We start from the raw sequence: 21,718 nt of genomic DNA on the forward strand, positions 1-21,718 counted from the left end.
GGAGCACGTTGGGGTGCAGACTTCACCTCCACCCTAGGAAAGGGCACGCATGGTCAGGAAAGGAGGCAGATGTATGAAGGCATTGCTATTTATGGAACTAATCTGCGGGACTCCACACTCCCAAGAAAACAGACAATTACTGGTAGATAGTACTGGAAAAATGCCCACATTTTCTTGAAAATCACCCCGGATCCTGCCTGATGGTAGGCAAGAACCACTTGGAGAGCTGTCTCATCTCAGGCATCTGTGTCCCCAGCTGTTCCTGCATTTGGCTGAGGAGGCTCAGCTGTTGGGCACCACCAGAAATGGAATATTGGGCTCGCTGAACCATTTGCATGCTGTGGTACGGTTGCTATTTGACAGCAAAGCAGTTTAAAGGGAGAAATATTATTGTCTTTGGGGATGGGTGAAAGCTAATTTGTGTGCCTTTGCTTCTCCATATCTTTCCTGGCATTATATTAATTCTGTATAAACTGCTGCGGGTGGGGAAAATTCAGATTGGGATGTGTGGAAGGCACACAGAGTTGCATTAAGCAGGAACGGCTCCCCTGGCTGAGGTATCACACTGGTGCATAAAATTCTGAGAATGAAATTTCTGTGTTAATGTTGGCTCAGCATTGTCATCCAGGGAACAGATCTGTGCACTGTTTTCATGCACAGCAATGTTCCAGGAAGCTGGGGAGGCAGGGAGTACGTGTGTATTCCTGAGGCCAAGAGCTGACATCCAGAAAAAAAGGGAAGTTTGCCCCTCTTGACATCCAAACTGGTGGGTTTGGGGGCACAGAACAGCTCACAGGAAGTTCATGTTTGCAGAAACAGCACAATGAGATTTTCCTGCACTGCCAGCTTGGCCTCTGTTGCATCCCTGCTCGACTTATTCCAAACATGAGCTTCTTCTGTAAAATTATAGTTGTTTCTGCTGGATTTTATTGGTTACTGAACAGCCTAAAGAAGTTGGAAGAGAAGGGAAAAACAAGCCTGCTTTAAAATTGACTGAGTAATTTAAACAAGTGAATGAAATTGTGGTGAAAACATTGCTTTTTCAGCCTAGTATTGAAGCTTATTTTGTAGGAAGTGGTATTAAACCTATAATTTGGAGTTGAGCTTGTGCTGGGGTTGGTTTAGGTTGGCTATGAAGAACGATTTCTTCATTGGGAGGATTTGAAGCATTGGAAGGGGCTGCCCAGAGAGGTGCTGGAGTCCCCACCCCTGGAGGGATTTAAAAGTTGTGTGGATGTGGCACTTGGGGACATGGGGCAGTGCTGGGAGAATGGCTGGACTTGATGGTCTTAGAGGGCTTCTCATAATTCCGTGTGCATTGAGGCTAGACTGCACCCAGTTCCCAGTCATCTGTTTATCTCAAAGTTCTCTTCTGATGTAAAAATTGTATGACTAAACACTTGTGATGCATTTCTGCAGTACCTAGAAATCATTTCATTAAAAGTGTCCTCGGGACAGCAGGACTGGCACACAGGTCCCTGCCACGTCAGCTCCTCAGGCTTTGGCTGCACAAGGGAGAAAATAATTTGCACAAAGAGGTTGAAGACTCACCACATAAAATCCTTATCTTGTGCAAAATTGAGAAGCGGGAGGGAAGTGGGGTTGCTGCGCTTCCAAGTTGTGCTTTTGAGGAAGTGTTTGCTCCAACTCACGCGCTTTGACTGAAGTAAAAATGAAAATCCGAGACAGAAACCCCCCATTAATTTTTGTGATGGATAAAAAGTAAACAGAAGCTTTGAACTGTGCCTGTGCGTGTCAACCTGCTTTAAACAGTCCTGTAACCTCTTTTGTATTGCTTAAGTAAATAAATGGTAAGACTTGTGTTAATGATTTCTTCTATAGCTGATTCCCTTCCCACCAGCTGGGCCACGCCCATTTTACGTTTTTTATGGCAAACGTAGTCATAGCTAATTAGGATTATCAGTTATTTAAAAGCTTTGTGCCCCTGTGGCGAGTGAAAACTGCTTTAACATGAGTCATATCCTCCTGAAGTGAGAACTGGGTGGCCATGTCACTGCTGGGGTCATCCTTGGCCCCCTCATATTCCTTGGATGAACATCAAAGAGGCCTTTTTTGATCCTGTTGCTCATTTGGCCAAGTTGGTGATAACCTGCTGCATTTGAGGGAAAGAGCAAATAGATGAAAAAATTCATTTGTGTCACGTCATGATCTGAAGTGCAACCCTCAGCTTGTGCTTTGTTGATTCTTAATCTCTGATGCTTTTTCTCCTTGAAACCCAAAACATTTGTAAAGTACTTTAATTCTTCACTAAATGGAAGGGTTTTGCTGTGCAATCCAGCTGCAGGTTCTGAAGCACTCGTGGGATTATTGACCTGCCTGCAGACAGCGTTTGGAGGTTGGTGGTGGTAACTGCTCAGCATCCAAACCTTCCGGAAAACTCTTCTAGAGCTGGCAAAGGCTTTTGACTGGGATGTCTCCGATGAGTTGACTTCTGCTGCAAACAGAAAGTAACGTTCCCACAGTGGTACCCAGCAGTAGGGGCCACTTCCCAGAGCTGGGTCGTTTTCTCAAAGAAACCTCAACGCAGCCACAAAACAAAACCAAAACCCCTCTTGGTGCCATGCTGAAGCTATTAGAATGAATGTCTTTAATATTTGAGTGGAATTTAGCTTTTATTGAACCATTTATGGCAATTTTGAGGGAACTGTCTCAACAGCTTTGGTTTTTGAGCCTGCCTGTGTCTGAAGCTCTCAGTAACAGGTTGTTGAAGCTTCAAGGAAGTTTTAATTGTGATGTTGTTTTAATTGTTCTCTTGGCTTGTTAAATCTACAAAACAGACAAATTCTTTTATTTTAAGAGGAGTCTCTCTCCCTCTGTCTGTCTCTATATATCACTGTTTTTATGCTCAACCAATTTTGTTTTGGGCATGTTTGAGTTTGAACTCCAAAATCTTGATCTCAGATTAATATAATGAGATCAGAAAGAGATGCAAGAGAATATATTTCCCACTCTCCAACATGATTGATTAGTAATAACTAGGGTAACTTTATGCTTTACAGCTCTCACAATTTCCGTTGCAGTCATTTTGATGGTGTAGATGCATCCCCCAGGCTGATTTGAAATAAAATAATCTGAATGTTCAGGGTTGAGCTGTTTTGGCAGGACAGGGTTTGATGTTCTCCTAAGAAGGTGGATGATGCCTCGTCATATTATCAGTGATTGTATGGTCAGCTGGAAGGCACAGGCAGATAATACCGCATACAACCTTCTAATTTCCTTGGGTTTGGAAAACAGAATAGGAAAACTGTCAGGGTTTGTTTCCTAAATTATATACAGGCTTAGTATGAAAAGTAAAGAAAAGGAGAAACTTCTTAGTATCTTACAGTCATTGTCCTGAGTGAATAAGTTTTTAGAGTTACTTGAGTGCATCTGTTTGAAGTAATTTGAACTTTTTTGTTGCGGTGGTGTTAATTTTAGGATGGCACTGTTGCACTTGATGCTACCTTACACTCTACTCTGATTTTGTCACCAGCTCTGTAGTCTGAAATAAAGCTACTGAACGCAGAGGAACTTGTTTCTCTGTGTGTTTGTTACAATAAAATGAGAAAATTGGAATTGCTGTAGCACAAGACTTGCTTCAGTATTCAATGTTCTACCTATTTGAATTTCAGTAGATGAGGAAAAACACAACAGGCCTGTTTGTTCTCCACCTCCTGTGAGGAGAAATCAACAATCAGCATCTTGTAGGTTTTTCTGCTCTCTGTTTTCCATGAGCTTGGTCTGCAGGAATGCAGCATCTGCTGCTCTTGCATGGGCAGCACCCTTCCCTCTGCTGGGAATGCTTTTCCTTCCTGGAAAGAAGCTCTGGAAGCCTGTTTCTGGCCTCTTCCTGAAAGGAGCACTAAATTTTATGTTGTTGCAGTTTTGGAAGTACCAAACTATCTTCCTTTGGTTGTAATTTGCATCAAAATAAATTGTTTCTTTATCCATTAGTTTTGTGTGGAGCAGGACAGATTCTGAGGATATAAATCTGGCTGTGGGATGAGCGCTGCATTCACTGCTCTGGGAGTGTGTGAAATAAAACGACATTTTAATTAGTGCTGGAAAGTTCATGGCAGCCTTGATAAGCAGAAGGTTTGATAAGCATGTACTGCCTTACATAACTAATTATCCAGCTGGAGCTCCTTTGAGGAGGGGAGCAGTCAGGGTAATGGTGATTTATTTTTTTGGCTAAAGGAAGAGGGATGGACATGAAGGATATCATGAGAGGAAGGATGGACTTCTCTAGAGTGGTGGCTGCACGAGGGGATTTAAGTTTTGCCTCAGCTCTACCATATGCTCCTTATCTGACTGTGAACTCCAGATTCCTCTCTTCTGTTTCAAGCCTCTAAAATAAATCTAGCATTTTTCCCATTTTTTTGGTTGATACCTAGTCCAAGAAGCATTTTACTTTGTGGGAGTGTGGTTTTTTATTGTTTGAGGGGGATGGGTTTCGGTTTGTTTTTCTTGTTATTGTTATTGTCTTGGGGTTTTTTGTGTTGGGGGATTTTTCTGGTCTTTTTTTGTTTTTGTTTTTTTTCGCCAACAAGAAGCTTCCTGTGCTGGTGTATAATTAATTAGGTCACATCACTCAGTGAGGCCAGAACTCTGGGCCTTTATATTGTGGTAGTGACGTAAGGAAACCCTATATCTTAATGTGTATTGTCTGAGGTTCTTAGTCTCGTCCACTTACTTGAATTTTCAGCCTTTTGGAAGGCACAAAACCATTTTCTTCCTTTCTCCTCAGGGTTTGTAGCCTCCTGCCAGCATTTTTGTTCTGTCCCTCAGCAGTTGTAGCCTTACTGTGCTGATCAGATAAATGAAATGAAGGAACAGGATATCCACTCAGCTTTATCTGAGTAGTCCTGCAGTGACGAGCACTGCCAGCTCTCTGGATTTTTTTAAAGCGTTATTTGCGTGCATTTATGGTCTGACTTTTATCTATATTTGGGAGGAAATATAATCACTCAAAAAACCAGTACCTAATAGGAATAACTCCGATCAAAATTTAGCCGTGATCCAACTGCCAGAGGGTAGGGTTAAATGGGATATTGGGAAGGAGTTCCTCCCTGTGAGTTTGCTGAGGCCATGGCACAGGGTGCCCAGAGAAGCTGTGGCTGCCCCTGGATCCCTGGAAGTGTCCAAGGCCAAGTTGGACAGGGCTTGGATCCACCTGGGATAGTGGAAGGTGTCCCTGCCCATGGCAGGGGTTTGAAAGTGGATGATCTTGAAGGGCCTTTCCCACCCAAACCATTCTGGAATTCTATGGCAGTGACATTGTCCATTGTTTTATTCTTCTGTTAAACCTTTTCCTGATTTGAAAGCTCTTCTCCCTACTCCTCTGGGCTCTTGGAATGGTATTTGCCAGCAGCCAAATTCTGTCTTGGAATGTATGCATGTCACAGTCCATATATTTCTGAGTCCTTCCCAAAAAATACACCTAAAGATAGTATCTTTGTAGAATTTGCAGCCATGGCATCATGAAAAGGGGGAACTACAATGTTCTCTGCCCAAACTCCAGAGGTGTGAAGTAAAAAAAACCAAAAAACACCAATTCTGTGGCAGAGGAGACAGAAATAGGGGTGGTTGTGAGAGGAAGCAATTTTCTGGTGGCTGAAACCACATTTGCACCAGCTGAGGCTTAGCAGCATCTCTGCTGCCTACAAGTCTTCTTGAAACACCTGCCCTAAGCAGCAGAGAGGCTGTGAAGCAACTTCACGCTGAAACCTCCCACCCTGGCTCTGCTCCTGCCTGTGCAAATCCTCTCTGCGGAGTTTGCACACGTGGTTTTATCTCTTCCTGTCATCACTGAGGTATCTTCCTGTGCTGCTAAGAGTTTAATTGAATTGCAGGAGGAGCACTGGCAAGCCTTTCTCAGCGTTCCCAGTGCAGGAATTACGTGGGATTAGCAGAACCATGGCAGGTTGGCACTGCACAGGAGTGCAGGTGGTGCAGAGTAAGCTCAGTTCTGTGTGGACATAGGTTTGGAGTTGAGCACAGTCCTCCATGAACCAATTTCTGGTGATAATTAACAATCTAGTGATTAAGTAGTGAGGTGTTTTACTTGTGAAGGTGGCACGAGGTGACACTGGTAGAGTTCTCTGAGAGTGTGTGATGTGTATCCTGGTACAGCTTTTTGTGAAATGATGTCAGTTGTTGGAATCACAGAATGGTTTGAGCTGGAAAGGACCTTAAAGACCATCTCATTCCAACCCCTGCCATGGGACACCTTCCACTATCCCAGGTGGATCCAAGCCCCGTCCAACCTGGCCTTGGACACTTCCAGGGATCCAGGGGCAGCCACAGCTTCGCTGGGCACCTTGTGCCGGGTCCTTACCACCCTCACAGGGAGCAAGTCCTTCCCAATATCCCATCTAAATCTTCCCTTTTCCAGTTTGAAGCCATTCCCTGTGTCCTGTCCCTCATCCCCTGTCCCAAGTCCCTCTCCAGCTCTCCTGGAGCCCCTTTAGGCTCTGGGAGGGGCTCTGAGCTCTCCCTGGATCCTCCTCCAGGTGAACCCCCCCCAGCTCTCCCAGCCTGGCTCCAGAGCAGAGAGCTGAAGCTCTCAGAGTATCTCTGTGTCCTCCTCTGGACTCTCTCCAGCAGGTCCATGTCTTCCCTGTGCTGGGTCCCCAGGGCTGGATGCAGTGTCCCAGCTGGGGTCTCACCTGAGCAGGGCAGTGAGGAGAACCCCCCTCCTCCCCTGCTGCCCAGCTGGGGGATGAGCCCAGGATAGCGTTGGCTTTCTGAGCTGAGATTCTTGTGCACTCTGTAGTCAAACATTTCCTCATTCCTTTATTTTCTTTGTCCTCTGGTCCCTGTTGAGGTTTTTCAGGTGACACTTTCCCAGGTCAGGTCATGCCAACAATCCCTTTCCAGGATTGCTGAGATTCTGTGACAGCTCTGTGACATCTCTTCTGCTGAGCAAGGAGATGACCTGGCTGCCTCCAGGTCAGAGATAGGAGAGGCAGAGGAGTCCTGGAATACTTTGGAATTGCTGTTGGAGTGATGGCAGGCTTACTCATGGCAGTCTTGAACACAGGGATGTGCCTGTGGAGCCTGGAAGGGGCTTCTGGAGGTATCTGCTCCATCCCTCTCCCCTCAGGCAGGGTCTCCTGGAGCTGTTTACCCAGGAATATGTCCAGATGGGGTTTTTTTAATATCTCCAGAGGTAATTTATGCAGCACTCTGTGCGTTAATAAAACCATAAGTTGTTTGTATACTGCTGAAGGAGTGACCTGATTCCGAGTGGAATTTGGATTGCACCTGCCTCGCTGAGATGTGGGAACTAAGCTGACAGAACTCAGCGTAAATACCAGCTGTCACTGGATAATTGTGTCCATAATTAATATGTTTGAAAGTGAGAGACAAGTTCGTTTTCAAGGCAGTAGGGATGTCAGCAGTTAATCGTAGCTTCATTTGTGAGGGGTTGTTGGCAAACCACAAGTCTGCACCTTTTGGTAAATTATATTTAGCAGGACATCCATCCAGAAACTATAAAAATTAATCACAGTTATCTAATGTTCATCTTGAGTAATTATCTTCTGAATGGAAATTTAGTTTATACCTCGTGTTGAAAAGAGAAAGAAAGGTACCCAAAGAAATTCCAGTTCAAGCCGTGCTGAGTGTTTCTTGTGTTAGTGGCTGCTGTGGCTTGTGTGGACACAATCTCTGCTGGACGTCCTTTGTCCTAAAAAAATCAAGGATTTAGAAATTATTTTTTCTTTCCTTCAGTTGTTTTTCCTTTGGGGAAAATCTTGCCTGAGTTTTGGGGTTAGCTCTGGGATGTTCTTCAGTGGTTATAAATAAACTTTAGCAAAATTTGCCAGACCCCCTCCAGGTTACCATGGCTTTTGAAACCACTTTTTTTTTTCCTTACATTTTGAGCATTAACTACTTGGATCCTTGAACCTTGACAATGGCAAAGGCTGGTAAAGTGGTTTTTAAGTTTGCTGTGAGGAAAAACATTGGAGAGGAGAAGATTTGAACAGATTAATTCAGACACTGCAGGTGAGGTAGAAAGATGAGTGTTTAGGAGTTCACGTGCTCTGGTCATGCCTGTGCCTCAGACTTGCTGCAAATTTTGGCAGATACAATTCCAGAGACTTCACTGGCACTAACAAGTTCAAAAACTGTTGCCAAGTTGCATAAAAGTCATTAAGCCTTGTTTATTGTCAGGATTAATGCTTAGAAAGAGCTTGATTCCTTTGGGAAAAGTATTGAAATCCATCCTTGCAGAAAAATGAAGTTAATTTTTATCACAAAAGAAAGTAACTTGACAGCTTAGTCTCTCCTGGCATCTTAAAGGCCAAGAAGAAACTAATTACAGCATAATTGTGGTTTCTCCTGCTGTTGTCCCAACTGTGTACAGTGGTTTATAAAATATTATAAAAATTGATTAAATGGACATAAGTTAAAAATCTTTGCTGTTTTGCAAATCATTGTGCTTGAAATTATGACTGGAGTTTTGGAGCAAGATTTTAATCTGCTTTTACAGGGGAACATAATGAAAAATAATGAGTTTATAGTCAGACTTGAAAATCTATTTATGGGAACTCAAAAAGGAGGAAAAATCTTACGCTGAAACAGTTACCAAATTTTTAATTATGATTTGAAGGATGCCATTTGAAGGCCTTTTTAAACCTATTTATAAATAAGATTCTTTTAGAATACAGTACCAAAGGCAGTGTGGGAAATGAGTAATAATGGCAGGAGTACAGTATAAGATATTTGTTCTCCCTTAAAAGGAGATACTCAGTTTATTATTTGAATTCCAAGTCGCTGGAGCCTGTTCTTATGTGAATCTCTTGCCACTGATGCTTAATAGGGAATCTTTTTCACTGCTAAACCAACCGAATATACTGAAATTATGGCCTCTCCTATAGGGCTCATTTGTAGCCTTTTTCTATTATTAAATGCTAAAAGAAAGAAAATAAAAAAATCAGACCAGTGGCGCGTCTGAATATGGGGAAGGGTTTCCTCTGTGTCTCAAACCTTGTTTCAGTTTTTGGGTGACAGAAGGGAAGGGACCCCAAAATGGCCTTCAGGAGGTGCCTCTTTCTCGCCTTCCCAGTCGTCTCCTTTCCCTTTCACCCATCACGTTTGTGATGTCCAAACATGGATAGGCAAACTTGATGGCTTGATCTGAGTGCAATATATGGAATTACAGAATGGTTTGGGTGGGAAGGGACCTTAAAACTCATCCCATTCCAACTCCAGCACCTTCCACTGTCCCAGGTTGCTCCAAGCCCCATCCAGCCTGGCCTCGAGCACTTCACGGATCCAAGGGCAGCCACAGCTTCCCTGGGCAAGCTCTGCCAGTGTTTTACCAGTTCTGAAGTATTTTGGGGAGCAGAGTTCTCATTCCTGTCTGGTGCATCAGTTTGCTGCCCGGGAAGCAGAGTTTGATGGATTACTGAGTTTTTGGGTTCCAGTCAGCTGTTAAATGCTGCAGAGTAGTTGTAACACCAGACTGGGGTTGTTTCGTCCTGTGCTGGGCCTGAGCAGCACTTTTCTACCTCTGAGCTGCTAATGCAGGGTATTTAACTTCAGGAAGGCCCAACCCCAAATCTGAGCAGTTCTGAGGAGGCATCAAACCCCCCAGCATTTTCTGTCCTCTTGGGTGAATCTCCCTTTTTAAAGGGTGTGCTTTTCCTGGCCTGGCGTTCTTGCCTATGTGACCTCAGCTGCTCTAAATGTTGTATTAATTTTTAAGTAACACACAGCTATGAGTTCCTTCGCCGATAACTTGGGGTATTTGATGGAATCAGCGAAGTGAGCACATGGCAGCTTTGTCTGCTGGCTCACAATTCTCCCCGAAGCCATAAAATAGCTTCAAGTGATGAGGGGTTTTTTTTTTTTAACCCCCGTCCAAGGTTTACCTTGCCATTTGTCAACTGAAACAGTGCAGCCACGGAGAACTTCAAAGTCTCTTTGCTTCACAGCAGTGATCCAGGCAGAGCAGGTTCCTTCCTGTAAACACTCAAAGTCATGGCTCAAAGTCTTTCTTTTTAAAAGCATCTTTATTAGGAATCACCAACCGATGCTGTGTCCAGGAGTTTTTCAGTGTATATGATCCTCCTCTGCTGTGGGAAACTAAACTAATATTTCCATGTTCTTAGAGGGTTGGACAAGGTAGATTGAACTGAGGTTTTTTTGTTGATTTTTTTAAAAATGTTTTTACATGCTATAACTTTTCATTCCTGGTAGTTAAAGGTGGACCTTGCACACCAATGCATTTCGTGTTTATCTGATGAATCACTGCTTCAAAATAGCCTATTCCCTTTCATCAGGCTTTTAATTAGCAGTGGTTGAGGAGCTGATGCAGATGGAAATATTGTTGATCATCTGAGACTGCTTCTTGCAGTGAAAGATTTACTGCTGGTAAGTCTTGTGGTGTCAGCAACAAAAGTGATGCTAGTTCAGCGCCGCTCACTTCAACTCCGAATCCTGCAAGGTAAACGGGGGCCAGTTGAGTTGTTTGAAATGACAGATATTTTCTAATAATCTCAGTAATTAATTATTCCCTATTCTACCTTCTGTTCCTCTTGTTTACTGATACTGTCTGCTCATCTGCTGGCACTCAAGACTTTTGATACCGTGGAGATTTTGGCTGAGCATCTGTGCTGCTCTCCTCTTTACGTGGAACATTAGTGTAGCAGTTTCCTTGACAGAATTGTGAAGTGCCTGTTGATATACTTACGTTTTCTATTTAGCTAAAGCCAAAAAATAGAAAGTTTTTTTTTTTTTTAATTTCTGCCCTTTGGTACTTGAAAATTAGGTGCTTTTTAATTTTTTTGTAGTAGTTGTTCTGCTGAAAACAAGGTCATTTTCTGTGCTGTAGCCATGCGTGTTTTGCTCTTTGCCATGGAATTTTTCTGAGATTCCCTTGGAATAATTCAGTAAAATGTCCATTCCCATTATATAAACCAGGTAGTCTTTAAGCTGGGAAGATGGAATGGTTTTAGCTGCTTATCCCTTGTTTCTTAATTCTTGATAAGGAGATCCCATGGAAAGATTTGCAAGACACCTTAGGATAGGACTGAAGATGTGATATTTTGTGTGTAAGATACATTCTGTCAGCATGTATTTGTCACATGGCTGAAATTACTTTGTTTTGCTGAAATACACCTTCACACCACAAGCTTTAGGGGCTGAGGGATCATAAATAATGAAGTATTTTATGTACTGGAGCTACCAGAGGACCTCAGTGCTTTATACAGAATGCTGCCATCACCTTGGGAACCTGTGTTGTGGCCAGGGAAAGGTGGTGCAAAGACCAAGCGTATGAAAGCCTAAAACTAGAAAAATGCAAATCGGGAATTTATCTGTGCCACTCTTAAGGGCAAAGGTCATGAACTACTGGGACTGGCTATGACAGGTAACAGTGAGTTCTTGTTGGTAGGAGTGAGGATATGTTTCTGAAGGAGCAGTAATGGCCAAACATTGTCATTGTTTAGCTGGTGTTTGCAAGGTCACGTTGGCTGTGGAGCGTTTCTTTCCAGCTTTAATATCTCTGAATATGGAGAGGATATGATGGCCAGATTTATGGTGGTTGTGGTGTGGGTTGGAAGGGACCTTAAATCTCATCCAGTCCCATGGGCAGGGACACCTCCCACTATCCCAGGTGGATCCAAGCCCTGTCCAGCCTGGCCTTGGACACTTGCAGGGATCCAGGGGCAGCCACAGCTTCTCTGGGCACCCTGTGCCAGGGCATCACCACCCGCACAGGGAACAATTCCTTCCCAATATCTCGTCTATCCCTGTCCTCTGGCAGTGGGAAGCCATTCCCTGTGTCCTGTCCCTCCATCCCTTGTCCCCAGTCCCTCTCCAGCTCTCCTGGAGCCCCTCTAGGCTCTGCAAGGTTCTTGTTGCCTTGGCAGGAGCAGCTCCATGAACAAACCTCAGATTAGGTGGCAGAAGGGAAGGAGTCATCTGGGAATAGGCAGGGCAATACTTTGGGTTTGGGCCTTAAGAAATATCATCTCCTTTCTCTTGCCTTCTTTCTGAAGGCTTTCAGTGCTGGATGAAATGATTTGTGCTGTGAAATTCTCTTCCTTGGGTTGGCGTGACTGGCAATAAAACATGGAGCAGGGAGGGGGGATGAGAAATTCTGAACTCAGGCTCTGCTGCCAGCACAGCCTTGGATAAGTTACTGTTCCCCTTTGTTGTATCCATGCAGTGGGAACAATGCAGGAGGCATCAACAGTTTTGTGAGGTTTTTATTTTGTTCAGAAATTAAAAAATAAAGGAAAGCTTCACATTTATTCCACCTGTTTCTGAATCACCTAGTGTGTGTTGACAGCGCAGGTAGCTGAGTTAATGTCAGTGACCCACTGGGCAGATGCATTCAAGAACCCAAACCCAGCCTGATCTAAGGTTTATAACAGTTAAATGTAGATATTTTTTAAATATCATGCTGTGGTAGTTTGATAAGACATGTTTAAGAGCATAAAGCAAATAAACTCACTAGGCTTGAAATACTGCCTTCTTTGTTGTGTATTGGTAATTGATAGATCGCTGGGCTCATTAGTTAAACTAAGCAGGGTTATTTTATTTTATTTGCATCAAGTGCAGGGATGTTTATGTGTGTGCTTGGCCATGGTTTTCTTTCTAATGAAGGGTTGTTCTCCATTAAGGGTTGTGTCATTTGAAAGGTTTCTGTATTGAAAGCACTCTAAGTCATTGGAAAAATTTACATGTAGCAGCTGAACTTAAAAAAGCAGTTCCATTGGAGAAGAATAAATAGGGGAGGATATTGAGTGATCTGATGGTTTTTTTTCCCCTGCTAATTTCTTTTGGGTTTGCACAGTGATTTTTAGGCAGGCCAGGTCCAAGTCCTCTGCCTGATTTCTGAAAGGAGCCTTGGACTTGACACGAGCTACAACTCTTTGAAAGTCTAACAAAAGAGCTTGAGAGTTTAAAAATCACTCTCTTGGTATCAGAACCCACTTCAGTTTAAAAATAAAAATCATGCTAGGTGTTCCTGATGTTTGTAATGTCTATGGGTTACAGAGGAGCTGTGGGGAATTGCAGCACTGGCAGCCTTTCAAGCAGCCTCTTGAAATACAGCTTTATGCCTGTTACATATTTTCCTTTCTTTTTGCAAGTCATATTTTGAGCACATTTCTTTCCCTTTCAACTCTGGATGGCAAATGTAATGTTTGAAATGCCGTGTTGTACTTGGAGAGGCTGGATTTTCCTCTTATTCTATGAAACAATAAATGGAAACTTGCGTGTTTGGAATTGCACAGCCCAACTCTTCCCCCTGAGAGCATGCGGTCATTAAATTCCCGATGGGAAAATTGAAGTTCAGGGGTAAAAATAGAGGTGTGAGGAGGGAGATATGTGCAAGGACGGGTTTTTGTCAGGTATTTGCTTTTAACACAAAAATGTTTTGAAGCTCTTCTGCGTGGGCCAAGTGTTGGAATTCGTTCCAGCTCTGATTTTTGAGAGTTTCAAAACCCTGTGTCCTTTTGGTATCAGTTCTTCCCAAAACCAGGTGGCCCTGGGTTCCTGGGCAGTCAGCTGAGGCTGCATCCCAGTGCTGCTCCAGTCTTGCCTAAATGCTCATTTATGGATTGTACTGGGGGAGGAGGGAGAAAACTGCACAGAAGCTGCCCCTCCACCCCTTTGATTTATAGTTGTGCCACTTGAACAAAGTGCTTTATTCCCTGGAGATTTCCTGGACGCTGTGACCAGCAGTGCTTTGCTGTCACCCCTCAATCCAGCCCTGAACCAGGGCCAGGGCAGGTTGTCCCCAAGGATAAACCCTCTCTGCTCATCCTAAATGTGTTGGAGTAGTGATAACTCACAAGAGAAACCCCCACTTTGTGCTGCTGTTCAGAAAGGAGCGGCTACTGATTAATTAAGCAGAGAAAATTGAGTGTGATGAGTCTGCAGTGACAGTCCATCGTTCAACATCCTGTCTTCAGCCCTGTGCTTAAAATAGCACCTTAAATTTCTGTATGGCTTTGTTTTTATGGGAGCAGGTTAGGAAATCCTGGATTACACGTTCCAAGAGTCTGGGCAGTTCTAACAAGGGCAATACCTGTTGCTGCAGTACCTGTGGAGAGAAATTTTCTCGCTATATCCTGTTTTCCTGTGGCATCGAGTGACCAAATTGAATATCCAGTGTCCTTTCTGTGTTTTTTGTTATGCTTGGACAGACTCATTCAATCAGCTGCATGAATGAGCATTTAAGGGTTTTATAAGCCAGAGTGGACAAATTATGGTAATTAGACATCTTGTCTGTTTTGTTATCCTGGCTGCAGAACAATAATGAGGTTAAAGGGATACTGTCAAGGTGACAAGGGTACCAGACTGTAGTACCTAAAACCTGTCATTTTTCCCCTGTGTATATATATGAATACTTTGATTTTAGAGTGTTCTTTCTGCCTGTATTTAATTTCTTGACATTTAGAGGCGGAGAGAAGGGTCAGAGCAGTACAAATGTGTGGTGTGAAGTCCCTATCAGCTTCTTATTTCTTGGAGTTTGTCTCTTTTAAATGTTGTCAAATAACTTGGCAGTCTCTAAAGTTAATTTTGTACAATGGGCCACCTGTAATGGTTCTAGAAATTCATCTCTCACTACTGGATATGCAGACATGCATTTAATATTACAGAAAATTGAATGCAGTAGAGAAATGGGTAACTCCTTAGGGTATTGCTGCTTGGGAATGCCAGTGTCTTTTATATGGGCTTTGCTAAATAATTGTGTTTACGTGGCTGAGAATTTGATGCTCATAATAAAAGGTGATTAAACAAACAAAAAAATGCAACCAGCTAAAAGCCAACCAGTTTAGTAACATCAAAAGTGGATAAATTAGCTGATACCATATATTAAAATCAAGCCTGTGTCCAAAGAGACCCAGTAGTAGTAGCCAAGGACAGCAAGGCTGGTCCTGAAGGCTGATTTTCACTCAGCTGGAACATGTGATCTGAACTTTATTTCAATATCCCTTTGCTTTTTTCCTCTCCTGTACTTTGTCAATTCTTGTGTTTAGTTCTTACAGTGTCTTGCGGTTTTTATCTGAAAGACTGATACTCATTTCAGGCTTGTTAAGTTTGTTTTCTTTTTGTCAAAGTCCTTTTCCTTTGCAAAAAAAAAAAAAAAAAAAAAAAAGAAGTTGAGGGAAAAGGACTTATTTTACCCACCACTTTCAGGGCTGTGTTTTGGGGAAAACAACCATTAACAAACTTTTTTTTTTTTTGCAACACAAGCATCATCCTAGAGCAGCTGACCTTGGATTCCCAGAATGCCTGCAACTTAAGGACTTTTCCTTTCTCATTTCTGAGAAGGAGGATAGCCTGGGCTGTCTAAAGGAGAGGGTTCCAGCCTGTGTTTTTAGGGCTGGCTCTGGGCTCTGCAGAAGAAGGTCTGCTGTCTTTAAATGCAGATTTGTTCTTTTTGGCCTCACAGGATCTTTAGAAAATTGTGATGGTTTCATTAAGTGGGGCGGCGGGGGGGGGGAAAAGCTGAAAAAGATTTGTAGGTGGTTTAACAGCTAAAAATCTTCTGTCTCACCGTGGCTTCAGCCATGGGCTGTGTGAGGCAACCAGCAGGAGCAAGGAATGTGGGAAAGGAAAGTGTGTGTGGCTGTTCAGTGATTTTACCCTGGTGTCTGCTCACCTCCCTGAGCTCAGCCCTGTGCTCCAGATGAGCAGACCAGACTGCTGACTCTCAGAGATAACTTTGGCTGTTGATTCTCCTCCTTCTCCCTGTTCAGAAAGGAAATGTTGGCTACATGTCCGTGTTTTCCCTGCTGCAGCATACTTTCAGTTTGTCTCTTTAAAAAATCTGTGCTAGCTGCTGGTGTACAGCAAACTTCTTTGTGAAGTTACCTGTTTGGGGACTATTATTTTTTCCCCTCAGTTACTGTTCTTATAACTAAATGATGGTTTGTAGTAGTGGACCAAGTGTGAGCTCTGTGGAACAACTAATCCACAAATATTCTGTAGTTTATTTTTAATGAGATTTCCCGTCAACTTTCACACAACAACCTTCCTCCCTCTCTGACAGAGTCCTCCTTCCCATTCCCACCCCTAGCCCACCAAAACAGAGGTTGGCCATTAAAGATAATGTTTTCTTTAGCAACTTGTACGTGTGGGTGGGTTTTATTTTGTTTGTTTGAGTTGATACATCCCCACAATTTGGGGGAGTTACAGTCGGGAAAATGTCCCCGTGGAAATGAAGACAGTTGAGTTTATTTGATGTAAGTGGCCAAAGAATTGCTGTAACGAGGAACTGCTGTTAGAAAACATTTTTATGGTAATGAATCCAATGGGAAGGAGAGGAGCTGACCTTCAGATTCCATGTTAAGTTCCAAGTGGGATCGTTGGGTTTTTGCAGTGACCGCGAAGCTGCTTTGTGAGTGATGCAGTCACCAGGGAATCCAGCAGGACAGTTTTAGAGGAATAATTTAATTAATGATTCTTGTTTTGTCATTCTCCGTGAAGAGTTGTGTGTTGAGCATTAGATGTAAAATCTTTAATGGGCAATTTAGTATTTGGCTTCCAGCTTGTCTAAATGGTCGGATGTCTTTTGGATTTAGAAGAATAAAATATGGGTGATTATAAGAGCAGTTTCTTCCTGTTGAGAGTAAGCCAGTCCTGTTCATCTGATAAAATTCCAGTATCTGCCTGTTCATCACCATAGATATTCAGAGCTGCTCTTTGTAATTCAGGATGAGCAGAAGGTATGTAAGAGCACCTTTCTAATCTCCAAATTTCATCTAGCATTAGCAAAAATAATGCATTTCTTGGTGATGTGTGTGTTTGAAAGAACTAAAAGGGCTTCTCAAGATACAAGTAGACATCTGCTTTTATTCTTGTTTAAGGGAGCTGCTGTGCTCAGCGCTAAATCACGATAGCGTCGCGGAAAGTGCTTTTGCCAGTGCTGTCCCACATGAAACACAGTCAAGCAGGCAACAAGTTGCATCTAAAAGCAAGATATTTTTCAGCCAGCAGAGAAGAGCAGCAGGCAGCCTGGGAGTTCAAAGTTAGAATTCAGCAGGAAACATCCTTTGGCTCTGTTCAGTGCACATGAAAGCCTCACATCCCATCCCTGTTTATGAATACCAGCAACTTGCTGCATAGACCACACTTGCAGGCTAAAAATAACTTCTTTGCAATGCAAACTTGGCATCGAGAGCGGGCAAGTTTGTTTGGTATCACCTTTAGGTGTTTCTTTTTTCAGGGAAATTAATGGCTCCTTTACTGTGTCTGTGAACTATCAAACTATTTAATCACTGAGACCACAAAATACGAAACTCTTTTTCCACGTGGCATGTATGAGAGTTTGTCTTCCAGATAGATCCTTGGAAAAGGAAAAGAGAAGTTTCAAGTGAAAGCAGCTGCCAGCAAGTGTCTGGTGCTGGTGGCTACTGTGGAACAAAAGAACTGTGAGGAGGTAAACATTAGTTCAAATTTTGAGTTGGAGTTGATTTTTTTTTTTTTAATCTTGTTTTAGGTTTTTACACTTCTAGAATTTCAACTTTCTGCAGAGAGTGTTGTGCCCCAAATGAGCGGAACTCACATGGAGCACGGGCTGTATTTCCCTCATAAACAAATGATACAAAATTTGCTGTAGTTGTCGTATTGTGGTGATGGTAGATTATTTTTAAAGGTTGCAGAAGTGCACAACTCCCTGACAAGAGGTTGTGGTGAGGTGTGGGTCAGTGTCTCCTCCCAGGTAACGAGTGACAGGATGAGAGGAAATGGCCTCAGATTGTGTCAGGGGAGATTTAGATTTGACATTGGGAAAAATTTCTTTGTGGAAAGGGTTGTCAAGCATTGGAACAGGCTGCCCAGGACAGCATGGAATCAGCATCCCTGGAAGTGTTCAAAAAAGTCTGGATGTGGCACTTGGGGACATGATTTAGTGGTGACTGTGGTGATTGACAGTTGAACTCGATGCTCTTAGAGGTCTTTTCTAACCGTTATGATTCTAAAATTCCACATTTAGGTGAAGAACTTACAAGTATAAACAAGAAATTCCCTCAGATTCCAACAAGGAAATGTGATTGCGCTTTTCTTGGTGATTAGGGTTTTTTTCTCTCATTAATTACATTGCTTTTTGACAGAACTAACTGGTGACAGTGTTTTTGCAGGGCTATAGCACATGGTCGGTGATGAGAACGGATATATTTTGGTATTTTCCTCAATGCCCAAGTATCCATTTTGTATTAATAATTTGTGACACTGGGAATCAGCACAGAGGTCCCAGTTTCTGGGTGATGGCTTGCTCTGTTCCTAGGACTTCCTATAAAACCAGTTTATGATGGTGAAATTCACAAAAAATCAAAACTGTTGTTCTCATCTGGGATGGACATTGTAGATGCTTCAGTCCCAGAAAAAGCTTTGGAGCATTGAATTTACAGCATTAGAGCTGTCCTGCAGTTGGAACAAAGTCATTTTAGATTATTTCTAAGAGGGTTTTTAAAAAGAGATGGTGAGGCCCCGGCACAGGGTGCCCAGAGAAGCTGTGGCTGCCCCTGGATCCCTGGAAGTGTCCAAGGCCACGCTGGACAGGGCTTGGAGCAACCTGGGATAGTGGAAGGTGTCGCTGCAGGGTTTGAATGAGATGACCTTTAAAAGGTCCCTTCCAAACCACCCTAAAATTCTGTTCTCGGTGACTACATGAGACTCGTTCACACACAGCCCTAAGGCATCATTTCTTGTTATCCAGCTCTGTGATTCGCTGTTTTGTCTGCTATTTTCAGCCCCTTTATAGTGTCTAAGAGGGGAAGGTACTAAAGAGCCACAGAGCTGCATTTGTGCAGCGCAGAACACTTGACCATACAATGAACTTTTAATTGGCCTGAATGGAATGTAACCCAGCACATGTGTAAAGTCCTAAAAAAGGACTTTTTAAAAATATCTACAACCATGAACAGCTTTTGCTCCAGAAACAGTGTTATGGAAGGGTTTAAGTCTCCTTTTGGGGTGTGGTTTTTTTTTTTTTTTGTTTGAGGGAGAGTTGTTGAAAGGGATTTCAAAAGAGAAGGCATGCTGGGGAGATAAACAGCTCTGGGAATAAGAGCAGCACAGGAAGCGAGTCCATGGTGTTGCTGGTGGGAAGCTCTTAGAAGTAATTAGAGATAAGAGTGAGGCAGGAGGAAATCTGGTTGGCAGCTGTGGCACTTTTCAGCAGCAACTCTGACCTTGGCTTGTAGGTGCTCTGAGGCTGCTGGGGAAAGATTTGCTGCCAGAGCTCCTGGGTTTTACCTGAGTTCCCTTGGAAAATCTGCTGGCAACCTGCAGAGTGTAAGTTCTCATCCCATGGCTAAAGGCCCTGCATCCCTCCTTCGCTTCAGGCACTGCAAAAAATATGTGATAAAAGCTGATGATAGACCAGAGGACTCGTGTTTGCACTTTTTAGAAGCCTTGTCTAATCCTGGACCACCAGGAGCAGTCTCCCAGCAATCTGCCTGAGGGTGGGGATTGCATCCTCCTTGCAAACACATCTCTGCCCTGCCCTGGGACAACACGAGGGTTGGCAAAAGCCAGCGAGTCCCTGGCCAGGATCCAGGCCCAGGAGATTGGTTGGCATGGTGGGATCGAGTCTGACAAAATTTACGTGGCTGGAAGGGATGAGTGATGGTGCCTTCTTAAATGTCTGCGTTCTGCTGCCAGAGCACGAAGTGATAGCTTAATCCCTGATTGCTCCTTACAGTTCTGCAGGCAACAGTCTCTGGACCAAAAATGATGTCTAGCTTCACCCAGCCCAGGTTCAGTGCCTTTTTCAGCCAACTCACTTCTGAATTAATTTGGGGCCAGATGGTTCTGCACTCTCGACGTTGTAGGTCCTGCACTTAGTCCCACCAGTCACACTCCTCTGCTAATGCCTGTTCCTCATTCCTGTTTTCCCCAGCATGAATAAATCAGCAGCAGTAATGAACAAACCCTTCAGCAGCTGCTACATTAATTTTTGGGGTGCTGGGTGTTGGTACAAGTGTTTAGTGAAAGAGTTTTTTGTACACAAGAATAACTATCATTGGAGCAAGAAGTAAGGAATAAAAGCATATCCAAAATTATCTTCCTTATTAAATTCTTCAGGATTATCTGATTGCCCAAATGAGAGCTTTCAGTTGGAGCACAGTGGGCATGAAAGAACTGCAGTGCTTTGAGATAGTTCTGTAGTGTGTTGACTCAAGAATAACTCACAAAATATTTCCGACGCTTAAAAATGACCACAGCCATTTGCTGAGGTAGGAGGGAGAAGAATAGACAAAGCAGATGGGTAGGTTCATCACATGGCCAAAAGATGAATTTGGGAAATTCAGGTTGCAGAGGGATGCTGCAGTGAACCAGTAACAGCTGTTTAGGAAGAAATAATTGGGCTTTTCCCACCAAATAATGAAGAAATCTCTATTTCTGGGGTCTCTCTTTCCTTCTCACTCCAAAGATGTTATTTTTTGTCTTCAGAACAAGTTCTCATTGCAGTTCTGTTCACTTTAATGCAATTCTAGGTTTAAGCAAATATTTAATTCTGCCTAGAGCACTCTGACATTTTTTTCAGCAGTCTGGAGCCATTAGCAGAGCAGATACAGGACATGAGAGCCGAGCTGTCATGGTGAAGGCTTGCCGGTAATTTTCATAATATGCTGTATTTTCCCTTTGCTTTTCAGCAAACAGGTCAATTATAGCTTATTTCTCATCCTCATGCTGGGAAGGAAAACCAGCTGATTGGAGCTGCACACTGAGGATAAGAAATTCTTTTCTAGGTCAGACAGAAGAGAGCTTGGTTCAGAAATGTTACCCTGGAAAGCGCTTCTTTCTTGCTTTCTTTGGGACAAAGTTTGTACTTATCTCCTCATGCCAGATGCTCCTGTAGTGAGATTTCTAGATTTCAACAGGATATTGGGAAGAAATTGAAATAATAGAATTGTGGAATTGCTTAGGCTGGAAAAGACCTTGGAAATCACAGGGTCCAACCATTAGCCCAGCACTTCCAAGCCCACCATTAAAACATGTCCCTAAGCACCACATCTCTGCATCTGGTAGATCTCTCCAGGGGTGGTGATAAGGATATTGATTGCTGCCTGCTTCATTATCTCCACACTGTCAGTCAGGTTGTCTTAAATGGGTTGGAGGAGTATAGGCAGCATTGATCAGGGAGGGTGCAGAGTCTGTGCTCTTGGGAAGAGCAAGACAGCATGACATCATTTTTTTTGAGAGATATAAACACTGATTTTACTCTAACTGAATGTCAGAGGCTTCTAATACATATCAGGCTTTTGTTGGAGTGCTCTTTTTGAGATGCCGGTGCCTTTGCAAGCTGCTGTTCTCGTTTGCAGCATGGTTCAGGTGAGTTGTGCTGTTCTTTCACCTCCCAGGCTCCTTGGATGCTGATGGAGGATTTGGGGTGAGAGTACCCAGGTCTTGTGCAGCAGCCTCTGGGTTATCACTGTGATCATGGAACGTGGTGGATGTGCTGAAGTGAGGAAATTCAGGCAGTTACTCAACAGTGGAGCCAAGACAAATCACTTTTTTATGCTAATGACCAACCTTTCTTGCCTACAGCTCTAAGCTTCTCCCTCTTCCCCATCCACCATGAGACCAACACCATTTGTGGTTTCCAGTGTGTTTGTATTTTAAATACTGCTCCAATCCCTCATTTGGAGGTGGGTCCAAAACAGGCCATGAATAGACTTTACCACATGAAAATAGCACTGTGCTTAGCAGGCCTCTGGTTCTGGAGGCACAAAAAATGACT

At 43.2% G+C, this 21,718-nt stretch overlaps 1 protein-coding gene across 3 annotated transcripts in view; it reads left to right on the forward strand.

Annotated features, from left to right (window-relative positions):
* The window catches only part of LOC120749958 (kinesin-like protein KIF13B), a 36,587-nt gene extending 16,593 nt beyond the window's left edge, over positions 1–19,994 (forward strand). Inside the window, exons 3-4 of one of the 3 annotated variants that reach the window (XM_040058004.2) lie at positions 19,176–19,266; positions 19,676–19,994. In XM_040058004.2, coding sequence (XP_039913938.1) covers positions 19,176–19,266; positions 19,676–19,708 — 124 coding nt within the window. In that variant the 3' untranslated portion in view covers positions 19,709–19,994. The other 2 variants (XR_005699892.2, XM_040058003.2) reach the window with 2 other exon arrangements.
* The last annotated feature ends 1,724 nt before the right edge of the window (positions 19,995–21,718 follow it).

Source organism: Hirundo rustica, chromosome 3 (genome assembly GCF_015227805.2).
Source record: "Hirundo rustica isolate bHirRus1 chromosome 3, bHirRus1.pri.v3, whole genome shotgun sequence".
Classification (NCBI taxonomy): domain Eukaryota; kingdom Metazoa; phylum Chordata; class Aves; order Passeriformes; family Hirundinidae; genus Hirundo; species Hirundo rustica.